The sequence below is a fragment of the Olea europaea genome, chromosome 11 (assembly GCF_002742605.1).
Source record: "Olea europaea var. sylvestris chromosome 11, O_europaea_v1, whole genome shotgun sequence".
Lineage (NCBI taxonomy): Eukaryota > Viridiplantae > Streptophyta > Magnoliopsida > Lamiales > Oleaceae > Olea > Olea europaea.
This window is the reverse complement of record NC_036247.1, coordinates 34,794,221-34,807,247: the sequence shown is the minus strand read 5'-3', so window position 1 is coordinate 34,807,247 and position 13,027 is coordinate 34,794,221. Positions and strand designations below refer to the sequence as shown.

Here is a 13,027-nt window from a genome sequence, read left to right as displayed (position 1 = left end):
TTGGAGCACTCTTGGCCGTAGTAGGCCTGGCAGGGAGAGAAGAAGATGGACGAGCAGATTGTTTAGTACGACGAGAAGGAGAGGGGCTCCGAATAGACAAAGGAGTGATCAAAACAGGAGGAGGAGAAGAAATACTCGATTGGTCTAATGAATGAAAGGCACGATTGGCCTCAGTTGCAAATAATCCGCGCTTCACCGATGGCCAGAGTTGTTCAAAAAGAGGGTGAGTGGCATGACAAGAATTAAAAGGGGCTAATGAAAAGTGGCTTGATAAATGGAGGTTGCGAGCGTTTATGGCCTCTGCTTTCGCCTTATTAATGGTATGAAAATGGTCAATTAAGTTTTTCGAATAGCAAAGGGGAACAGGCCAAGTTTGGCCAAAACCAAGCTGACGAGCAAAAAATTGGGGAGCATAAATTTCTACCCCGCTTTGGCATTGGTCCCAGTTAAGATATCATGGAAAAGCTCCCTCCCGGTTAAAAACTGGATCCAAATGAGCAGGGAGGTGCTCGCGCTATCTATAGTGGAAGGGGGATGTACATAGTTTGGAGTCAAGAAAGGAGGGAAAGGAAAAAAGGAAGAGACTGAATCTAAAGAATAGAAGAAAGAAAAAATGTCCCTTCTGGACATATTTACAGGAGTTAGGGGCTCCATAGCTAGCCCGTAACAGCTAGCAGAAGGACAAGAAATGGATGGAGCACCAAGCGATGGAAAATAGGATCTCAACCACAGTTGAGTAAACCAAAAAGGTCCACTGCCAGTGAGAGATGCACCATTCTTCAATTGAGCTTGAAGAGAGGCCATGCCTCTATAAAGGGCAGCCAAAAACAAAGAACATAAATTCAAAGGCCTACCACGCGCCAATTCGTGCGCTATGGGTAGATAACTCAGAGAAGACTTTATACTTGGCACGCATAAAACATATTTACAAAGCCAAACTAAAAGGAAAGCCATTCGCTCAGTATGGGTAGGCTCAGCACTCGAATGATTGTGGAGGGTCTGCAGGCTTGAATAAGAGTCGGTATAGTTTTTACCAAACTTTGGGGCGCCACCAGAAACTAAGATACCTGGGAAAATGGTATCGCCCAAAGGTGGTAGATTCACCAGGGCCCCAACATCCCTTAACGTAATAGACATGAGGCTAAGACGAAAAATAAAGGTGTTATACTCAGGGGACCAAAAACTCAAGGCAATCGAAAAGAGCGCTGAATCAAAAGTAGGGGGCGAATAGAGACTTCTAACAAATCAGAAATCCTAGTGCTATCAAAAAGTGCCTTAGTAGGACCATAACCCACAAGGCGAGCATGCCACCTACGAAAAGCTACATCAGATTTAGGCCAAGTGCGAATACCTCTTTCGCGAAGTGGCCCCAGCGGCAGAGAGTTTAGGAAAGGAGGGCCGTGAGTGCAAGGGAACAGCTGACCCACTGCCGCCTGTTCAACTGCCTCTGTATTGTTGAAGAAAGGACCCAGGTAAAACTCATTACGTTCAACGTCGACGGGCGTGAGAAAACTTGGGGTTATGTATGGGCGACTCAGAAGTTTCTGAAAGTTGTCAAAACTAAAGGAGTCGCTAGCTTGAGATTGTGAAGCAGCCATTGGAGAAGGAATGAAGCTTTTCAGGGTTACGTAACAAGGAAGCAAAAGATGAATAGTGAATCGTGAAAGAGATGCAAAAAATATAAGGCGTGGTTTGGTAGCAGTGAAATTGCGTGTTTGGGGTTTATAAGGGTTTGCAAAACGACGCACCTTTTCAAGTTATAGAAGGAAACAATGATTGATATACTTGAGAATTTCGAACGTTGCTGGAAACACAAAGTGAATATGGCAAAATTCAATAATTATTATTAATTCTGCCATATTGGGGGGTAATTGTTGACACATAAAAATTCAGCCCAAATCGAACGGCCCAAGAGTAAAGCCCAATTGGAGGATCCCCAAATCAGATAGCCCAAAGAACGAAGTCCAATCGAACAAATCAAGGTGAAGGCCCAAATAAGGGGGCCCAAGAGTGCTGTAACGCCATCGCCTAAGTTTGCAAGTCGCCCAGAATCTGAACGAATAGAGTGTCATACGGTCGCCCAGAACTGTTATTCGATTCTCGCCCAAACCTTCAAGCCGCCCAAGGTATCAACAGACATAACGCGTCGTGGTTATCAAGAAATGCAGTTATCAAGGCAGTTGTTAAAGCAGCCCTATCATGTTCCACGACTCAAGGAATTCAATCGAAAGCGGTTGAACGATGAAAGGTAATGGCAGCAGTTAAAAGGCAGTTTTCATGATAAAATGGCCACTACGAAGAAAGTGGGTAGTTATAGGACGATCAAGCAGTTTTTAGAGCAGTTAATCACAAAGAGATCGTCTATGAAGTATAAAAGGAAGAAAGAACATAGAAGCAAAGGACCGAATCCAAAACTCTCGAACAGAGAACATGTAATTTTTATTTCCTTATTTTTTTAGACTTAAACAATTTTCTTTCAGTAACTCGTGTGCTTGTGCCCCTTGGAGGCACGTTGTTTTTCATTTCCAATTGTAAAGTTCATCGCCAATAAAAAAACACCCCTTTTTGGGACTTTTTTCTCAAGAGGTTTCGTCCCTTACACAATCGTCTGATCCTTTTTAATTGTTAGCGACTTAACCCGCGCGAAACAAAAACAAATCAAAATATACGAGAAGACAATAGAATGACACAAGTGTCAAACTGAGAGGAAAAAGGCCCTTATGTCATTATGTTTGGTCATACGAGTAAACCAGCCACGTCTTATCTATGTTTCAAGAACCAATAAGCGGAACTCATTTACGTTGTAAGATGGATGATACATACAAAAGTACAGAAATATTCTCATTACTTATCGACATGAATCAATAGGAAGATTTATACTTTCACTAGTTCGATATTATATAATCTATGTCATTTTGACCGTTCTTTATCACGTAGTCAACCTTTATGTCTTACATACGTTAGGAGGTCTATTATTCAAAGTCGCTACATTGAAAAAAGATTAAAATATAGAAAAAATGAACATAAAGACACAAGTGTCATTATTGAGATGAAAATGATTTTTATGTCATTATGTGTGTAAACACGAGTATAAGTAGCTACGTTTTATTTGTGTCACAAGAATCAATGAGTTAAACTCATTTACGTTGTAAGATGGACATGATACATTCAAAAGTCAAAATATATCCTCATTACTTAATCAATATGAATCAGTAAGATAACTTGTGTTTTCATCAATTCAGTAATGTATAATCTATATCATTTCAATCGTTTTGTCACTGGTCAACATTTTATGTCTTACATATGTTAGGTATTCCATTGTTGGAGGTTACTGCATTGAAAAAAAAAATCAAAAAATAGCAAAAATCAACATAACAGTACAAATATCGTTATTGAGATGAAAATGACTATTATGTTGTTATGTGTGTAAACACAAATATAAGCAGTTACGACTCATCCATGCATCGAAAAATATTAAATGAAACTTATTTACATTGTAATATACACATGATTTGTACAAAAGTTGAGAAATATGTGTTGACCTCTAAAAACGTGCCAATAGGTGTTGACCCTAGATGACGTCCACGTAAACAGATCTCGGTAGATCTTGAAAGGACACTTAATTGGAGATTTGGATATCAGCCATGCATATGCGCATATAGGGGTAAGATATTCACAATCGAAGGAAATTTGTGAAATAAAAAAATGATTCGAATAAGCATTCATAGAGAGGAAAAAATAATGTATGTTTACATGTCTATTGTTCATCCTTTACAATGTTACAAAAGCTGCTATTTATAGTATCCAATCCGACGTGGTCACTGTTAAATCAGATTCACGTGACTCCATCTACTTACCGAAGTGTCATATCATCCAATATTACATTAACAAATACATTTGACAAGGGGCTAGCCGCCCTACACTCCTAGGCTGACACACCTGACATTTATTAATGTGAATGTCACATAAGTTATTCCTAAAGATATACTCATGACTTATTCTAAAGAGCTTCGAGTGTGAAGGAGTTCGACGTAAGGGATGAGAGCACTTCGATCGTGGATCTTGGATGGAGGAGTGCCTCAGCTAGAAGGCAATTTTTGCCTTCTTCTTTATTCTGGATTGACTGCCACGTGTGTGTGCGTGGTGGTTCCATGTGGCCTCCATTGTAAGCTTTACATATGATCTATAACAATAGTCTTCCAAGTCTATGTATAGTCATTTATGCATTACATAGAGTTTGCATTATATTAGAAAATTTTTGGTAGGAGAATGTTTTAATCTTATAACAATATGTGAATTATACATGATGACTAACTGACATACTTATCAAGGCTGCTCATTGATGAAATCTACCAGAAGTGACGCTTATTTTTTCAAGGTTGCGATTATACGTGTTTGATTATGCTGAGGTTGTAAAGGTTCAAAGCAGAGGCAACGTGCTTTGTCAATTTAGACAAGATTGCTGGTGATGAAGCTGAAGCGGTCTCACTAGTTCAAAATTGATGAGCATGAGGCGTTGTAAAAAACTGTGCTGAAATGATTAGTTGTCTTCTTCAATTCCTAGAAAAGACAGCTAACAACGCTTTGAGTTTCCGCACATGCAACCTTCTTCGTATTAAATGTGCAATGATGACTGTAGTGGAAGTCTTTTGTTGCTTAAACACATTGAGCGCATGAATGCGATGCCATGATTTGGGCCTTAGAATGCGAAATGGCAGATGTGGTAAGTGGCTCAGATTTAGTTTCGTAATTAATAGTTGGATGATCTAAATCCCCATCCAACGAATAGGATTGAAGACCGATGCCTATAAAAGGCAACACTTTAGGGCAAAAATCACTTTTACCTTTGCATCAACCTAAATTCATACTCTCAAGATCTTTGTCTTGTTCTTCGCGTTCAATTCAACTGTTAAGCTTTCTTTTATGTGATTTCTAGCCATCCCCATCGGTATTTTTGTGTGATCTTGTAAGTAAATAAAATTTTCTTTTCTAGTTCAAGAGGCTTCTTCACATTCCGAAGAAATGGTAGGAGTTCAGTTTAAGGGATGAAAGCACTTAGGTTGTGGAGCTTGGACAGAGGTAGTGCATCGGCCAGAAGGCAATTCTTGCTTTCTTCTTTATTATGGATTGACTACCACGTGTGTGTGCGTTGTGCTTCCACATGGCCTCCATTGTAAGCTTTACATATGATCAATAACAATATGCTCATTAACTTAATCCACACATGAGTAGGATGGCTTATGCTTTCACAATCTCGATAACATAAAAGCTATGACATTTCAATCGTTTTTTATGACATGCTCAACATTTCTATGTTACATATACTAGGAAGTCAATTATTAGAGGTTATTTCATTAAATAAAACAATTATAGGTGAAAACTTCAAAACGACACAAGTTTTGTTACTGGATATGAAAATGACACTTGTATTGTTATGTGTATAATCATGAGTATAAGTAGCCATGATCCATTCATACTTTGAAAAATAATAAGTGAAACTTAATTATATTATAACACATGGCATGTACAAAAAGTGAGAGATTTGCTCATTAACTTAATCGACACATATGAGTAGGACAACTAGTGCTTTCACCATCTTGATGATAAAAAGCTATGTCATTTCAATTGTTTTTTATGATATGGTAAATCCTTATGGGTTGCATACGTTAGAGAGTCTATTATTGGAAGTCGTTTCGTTGAAAAAAATAAACTACAGTAGATAACGACTGTATTGTTATTTTATGTGGCAGATAATGGCTAGAGTGGCGTTCTACATTTCAAATTACAATTGGAATACCATTATCATCCAATAGTTGCAAAAAAAAAAAAAAAAACACACGCACACACACACTAAATATGAAAATATCACAAACTAAATATTATTTAATGCTATATTCAATAATAAAAGTAAAATGTAAATGAGATTTCTAAGAGTATCTTTTTTCTTTATTCAAATGTAAATGAGATATTTCAAAGTAGATGATATAATAACCAAACTCTTGCTCAATTGCTCAAAAGATACCAAAAATAAGTAAAGAAAATGATAAAGAATAGAATTTTATGTAGCAAGCACGATAGTTGAAGAAAAAAATGAGTAATTTTGATTTTGGGACCTAAAATTGATTTGGGGAATTTAATTGAATTAATTAGGGTATTAAGATCTTTTCCAATTGTAAGAATGTTTATGACATTTGATATTGTTTGTTTATTGTGTTTTATAATTAGAGGCCATTTGATCAAGAAATATAGGGAGGAGGCTATTACCAAATACATTGTTTGACCATGCTGTTTAACAGATTCTCCATTTAATTTTTTCATCTAGACACACCCTTACTATTTTTCTTTCAATAAGCAAAACACTTCAGAATTTGGAAAACAAATAATCAGACCTTTTGTAGGTTCGCAATAGCTACCCACTTATTATCCATATATTTCGTGGGTCCCATTACTCAACCCGACCCCTGGCTAAATTTGACATGACAATATGGAAAAGAAAGAGTAGCAGCACTCAACTTTTATGGAAAGTAACAGATCACAAAAAACGAAGGAAACATAAGTTATCATCTGTGATAATTTTACATGGTCTTTGTAGGATAAAGAAAAAAACAGTTTTTGAAACACAAAAAGTATTTATAACAGAGAACAAGAGAACATCTGATACATTCATACAGTACAAGCTATCCTAAGAACTAGATTCTGCATCACTTGTAAATCTTCTCAGCATAGATGCCTGCATGAGGATTGTCAACAGTTGAGGCACCAACCTAAAACCATAAACGAGGAAACCTCAATTATTTCTGAAGGACGTCAGAAATTAAAAGAAACTCAGTGAAGTGTTAACATATGTAGTAAAAATTCTCGAATTGATATTCGAAGAACAGAAAAGAAATGCAATGGCAGAATCACATGCTATTTTTGGATAAAAAGCACAAAAATGTAAACACAGCCACAACGCCACCAAAAGTACCGTTGCCAATATGGACAACACACGCAATGAAGAGTTCAAGTTGAAAGATCCGAAGATCAGACGTCATTCCTAGCAATTAAGCTATATGGTGACTAGCAATTGGAGCATAATGTTTACAACTAAGCTTCAATAAGTTTCCATTATAAACAAAAGTAAGAATACTCCAGTGAAAAACAGAGAGGCTTGCTTAAACAGAACAATTGATTATTGCAGTACCATGTCACTGCAAATAAGACATAGCAGATCACGGAATCTTTATGTCTACATAGTCCATACAATATAGAAGTTCTTTGGTGGACAAGCCATATAGCAAGTGTAAAAATAAGTAGGTCACTCTTCTCCTATCCCGACCTTTTGTCCTCACAAAGCAACAAGCAGCTACATGATAAATCAAAACATTATTAGAATAATCAAATATTGGCACTTAAGCGAACAATTGCTTATGAATTTTATATCAGAAAAAATGAAGTAAAATGAAAACTAATCATTGTCGATGACACATTTTCTAACAAATATTTTGATTTCAAATCCAATAAATGACTGATAAATAAATGACAAGATAAACTCCAAATTCTATAATGTAGCACTTGTTACAAACAAATGGCAATTATTTCAAACTTAATTCAGTCGTCTCTCCACTATATATAGCCGTAATGCTATGCAAATTAGATTTCATCAGAAACAGAAATAGCGAAGGAGTATAGATGAAACCATTTCTTGTCAATTTGAGTAGTTCTGTTGTAAAACTAAAATTTGGTCAGTCTTCCCCTTTGAAGCCCAATAATTAGATTCCCGGCAACATATCTAAAGCCAGCTGCCTACAGATGGACTTGGAGAATGTCCAGCAAGAATTAATGCAGGTGACCATCACAAATTTGTGTTGTCATTTATTACATTTTCTTTTTGTTCATCTTTTTCTCCTGTGTTCACCAGTGTTAATTCTTTTAGCTCCCTACTAAACTTAAAAGGGAGTAGTCTAGTGATGAACCACTAGGCTCAAAAATTGAAGTCCCAGTTTTTGATGGTGTCACTTGAATTATTATTTTTTATTTTTTTATTATTATTTTTTAATGATAACTCGTCAATGATTAAACTGAATCTCTCTATAGGTCACTGTGTTGCAAGAACGCCTTAATTAGGGTGGTGTGTCTGACACATGTCGGATATGGATACTCCACCAAAGTAATTTTATTTTCTTTCTAAAAAGTATCATATAATTTTTTTATCTCAAAATAATTATTAAATGAGGAATAGGAATTCATATTTAAAAGATTTTAATGAGGAATAACAAGTATAAAATTAAATTAATTCTTTATAAATGAAAAATTTCAAAGAACTTAATTAACATGTCAGTGACGTGTCAATACTTTTTGAAAAATTATGTGTCGACATGTTTGACAGTTATCGCGACAGACACAAATATCTGTGTCAGTGCATTATAGGTAGATCATACCCCATTCATTTAGTGTACTTGCAAATAAAAGCAAAATAATCCAACTTTGAAAGAGAAGATTTATACTGTAGTGACTCATTTAAGTAGCGTAAACAAACAATTGATTACCCCACATAACTAAGATTTCTGCAAGAAGAACAGACATTAAAAAAAAAAGAATGAAAATAAACTCTTGTATTTGTCTTGTTGGATATTGTCCAATACAGCCCCAAAGACATGTTTTTTGCCTATCAATTTTTATTCTTGCTTATAGAATTCCAAGCTTTACGGCATACATAGCAAAACAATTTTAGCAGAGAAGATTTGTATAATCAAATATTAGGACTTTCTCGAGCCAATGAGAGAACTCGTTAAATTATTCCAAACTGGCAAATAAATGGAGCAAAAATATAAACTAACCATTGTAGGAAAGACAAGCTCTTAAAACTAAAAGATTGTAATAAATGACAAAATAAACCTTGAACATGAAACATATCAAAATTCTACTGCAATGCATGAGTGAAAAATAGACAGTGAAATGCTCTCTAAACTTGAGATGCCACTTCAAATTTCATCTCGCACAGTCTCTCCAGAAAAGAAGGTATAAACAAGTAAAAACAGGTGAAGGAGACTGGACAATAAAAAAAATTAAACATTCCGGCAAACGACATGTGTACCTCAACTTTCAGCAGGAGCCTCAGCATCTGAAGTAAAGTTCTGTTCCCCACCAAAGTGAAAGTCTCTACTCTGGTCTGGAGGAATCCATGATATGGGAGTAGCAGCAACTAACATAAAGCTATTCCAATCAGCCCTAACTATCATTTGATTATGTAGAAACGAAAATGTGGCATAAAATACTTAAGGAAATATGTTAAACCCAATATCAAGCAAAGAATGGATCTAGTTAGAAATATTAGACTCCGTTTGTAAAGACTTTATGAACAATTTAATTTATAAATGGATAGAAGAGACGGATAAGTCAATAGTACTTGTGGTTCATTGACATGTGTGGTTGAAAATGAAGTTTGACTAAATTGAAAATGATTTATAAATTAACCAAATAGAGGCTTAGTAAGTCAACATCAATTGTCAAACCTGGCACCACAGCGCCACTCATGTCATTCAAAGTAGCAGATGAAGTACGACGTTTTCGTACATAATTTTCCTCTAACGGTTCAGGAATTTGAAACGAGAACTGTGACAACGTTACACCTGGCTCTGAATGCTCATGCATGTAACTGGAAATAGAAAACATCATAAAAGACTCAAAACAAACAGAGCAAATATAAGATTCTGAAACTAAACAAAAGTAAATATAAGATTCTGGTAGTTAAAATACAGATCCTCCAGCAATTATCTATTCATTTGTTAATGACTATAGAAAGAAGTTACCTCTGAACTTCCTGCATTGATCGTAATCGTTTCCCTGATGGTGCATCATAGTAACTGGTAAGAAACATGTTACCGTACAATTGAAGTCAGAATGAAATTTTCACTTCTCAAACCCTTAAAATAAATCATAAATAAACTAGTGAATTAAATGGAATGGCATACGTACAGATCAGCAAATTTTGTGCCTCCCCTAGCCCTAATTCGTAAAATTCGTTGCCAACCAGGAGGAGGTTGAGGAATACAGGGTTTGTCTATTGCCCAATTCCAGCTGCCATCTCGTACAAGATCTGTTTCCTCTTCACAGGTAATGTCTGGTCGCCATTCACGAGCTGTTTCACAAAGGAAAGGCAGCTCTGCTATCTTTTCTCGTATCTCCTCGTACTTCTCTTTTGTTGGGATGAACCTCCATTTGGAGCATTTGGCACATTGAACAGTATAAGCAGATACATTATCCGACACTCTTTTTGATTTCTTGTTTGAAGAGGAGGGACAAGGGATATTTCCGGTTCCGGTGGCAGCATTTAATGCACTTCCTTCCATTTCCTTAAACAACTGCATGATCAAAAGGAACTTTTTCTCAGTGTTATTTATTTTCTCGAGGATTCGTGCCCAATATTTACGAAAATTGAGCCAAACAAAAACTCAAATCACAAGCCAAAAGAGACAGTTCATCCAATAATCCTATCTAAGAGACTTACAAAACTTAAGCTAGATGTAGCAGAAGCATATAACTTAATTTCAAAACTTATTATAAGCTAGTGTCAATGTAGAAAGAACCCAACATACGAACAGTCCAAAGAGGACTATTGATTGCAACCACATGTCATTGGAATTTATATATCAAAAGAGATGATAATTGTAAAGTTTCATTCCAGAGTAAGTGAGTTGGACTACAAGTGGCTTTATTATTTTCTTCCTTCATTGAGTTATAAATTAAAAAATACCAACATTAAATAATCTCTTAAATACAAGTCGAGTCAAAATTAATGAGCATTCTATTTCATATCTATGCAGCATAAAGGCAGTTATGTCAACGCACGTACGACGAAACAGGAAAACAGAACTCAGCATTTCTAGAAAAACATAAGACATGTGTCGACTAGGTCCTATCAATTAATACATTAATTGGAATATATATTTGATAGGCTTGTAGCAACAACAAATTAATAAAATCCTGGAGCAAATATCTAATAAAGTCTCCAATAGTATAAATCCTGAAGCAAATATCTAATAAAGTCTCCAATAGTATAATCTATATATTTCAAAGTGCATCATAAAGACGAATCTAACAAGTCTAATCAATGAATAATTATTTTCTCATCAACTTGGCAGTGTCACAATGAACAACTTTGACATGTTAGTTATGGGTCTGGATTCTCAAATGTGTAATGTCATATATGATTGTTAGACAAGGAAAGGATTCATTTCTGCAAGTTATGTTGGCTCATATATTTATACAGAAAGAACAATGGCATATACTATAAGTTTCTATATCATGAAAACCAAATAAAAACACTTGCATGATACAATTGATATTATATTGAGAAGACTTGCAATATCATTTATTCTAAATTTGGTACCATGCAAATTCAAAAAACTGTATGGCTTCAAAAAATAGAAAAATATAAATATAAATTCATATACTTCGGTGGCACAACATAAAATCGCTCTATTACATAGAATTATGAAGTGCACATTAAAGTTGACGAAGGCTTTCGACCAACATAGTACAAGCCTTGGTCAGCATTGTCTAACAATTACATAGTCTCACCTTTCAATTAAAAATCAGAAAACTAATAAAAGTTTCCATTAGTTCCTAGCGCTATTTTATTGATGCCACGTCTTCCATTTTTTTCACCAAATCACATTGAATTCAAATCTATTATACCCATGCAGAAACAAAAGTACGAATCTCAAACATTTTGTTTATTAAATTAAGAATTAAGATTTTGTTATACCATCAATTTCACTACAAGTGGAAATAGTTGAGATTGTAAGCATAAAGAAACACAATAAGGACCTTCAAAAATCCAACATTCAATACATTGCACAGTGGTAAAAGACCAAAATTTATTTTTGCAAAAGGCTGGACATTTATTTGCTGTCCTACCTTCACAGAGAATTCATTATTTATCTAGTAGCACATTTTTTGCATCATTCCAATTGATAAAGGAGCGAAAAGGACAAAGATGAACGTTGGGAACTTCATGATTCTTAGATGAAAGTTACTTTTTAGATGAAATTATAAGTGAATTTCGAGATTCTTAAACCAACCCCAAACATAAAGCTGCTTTCAAGATAACAGCCATGCAGTACTTGGCCCAAAAGGCAAATTTGTGACAAATAAGATACACTCAGATTTGAGCCTAGACATGGAAGCGTCGCGAAGATCACAAGGATGACAGAATATACAAATACGGACGAAAAAAAAGGGAAAAACTTGCAGGAAAATAACTCACATCAGGAGGATAAAGCACAAAAATAAAGATTAAAAATTCAGCTGTCTGAAGAATAAAAAAATTATCCAAAAAAAAAAAAGAAAAAAAAAGAGGAAAATCAAAAGAGAAATTCAGAATATTCAATTCCTTTTCTTTAAAAATGCCGAAAGAAGAGCATGCAAATTAATTAAAACCATGTCTGAATAGTCAAGAAAAGTCACAATCATTGACCCAACACAAAAAATCACCGGCATGCATATCTATGTTTGAATGTTGTGTAATTTATAAACAATTCAATTGAATAAAATCTTGATTCGCGGATCCACTTACCGAATTCAATTAAAACAAGTTAGAACACCTATACAAGAACTATACATGCATAGAAAAGTGAATGCGTATGAGAGAGGGAACAACTACCGATGAATTACCGTCGAATATTTGTTCCGGTACGATGGCTGAGTGAGAGTGAAGCAAAGCGAGGGCTTAGGGGAATAAAGAGTAAGGTGACTGATGCACTGTGTGCTAATAGAGATTATATATGGATTTCCCAAATCGGATATAAATATAGACAGAACAAAATAGGTTATTTAATAGATAATAAATACTATGGGTAAAAGTGACACATAAATAATTTTCTTGTTAAAACATGTTATTTTCCTTATTGTTGGAATAATCGGTCCTAACATTGGCCAAACAAAAAGTAAAAGTTCAAACGAAAGACAAATGGGGGACTAAAAATGAATATATAAAAGCAATTGTTTTAAGAATTGAATCGATCGAATTTGGTTGTGAATTCAT

At 35.1% G+C, this 13,027-nt stretch overlaps 1 protein-coding gene across 1 annotated transcript; it reads right to left on the bottom strand.

Moving 5' to 3' along the window:
- Positions 1-6,551: 6,551 nt before the first annotated feature.
- On the bottom strand, positions 6,552-12,732 carry LOC111404993 (methyl-CpG-binding domain-containing protein 2-like). The gene is made up of 6 exons (XM_023033711.1): positions 12,658-12,732; positions 9,958-10,343; positions 9,792-9,845; positions 9,495-9,637; positions 9,077-9,184; positions 6,552-6,764 (listed from the first exon to the last, which is right to left on the bottom strand). The coding sequence occupies exons 2-5, from the start codon at positions 10,329-10,331 to the stop codon at positions 9,078-9,080; spliced, it is 678 nt and encodes a 225-aa protein (XP_022889479.1). The 5' UTR covers positions 10,332-10,343; positions 12,658-12,732; the 3' UTR covers positions 6,552-6,764; position 9,077.
- Positions 12,733-13,027: the final 295 nt, after the last annotated feature.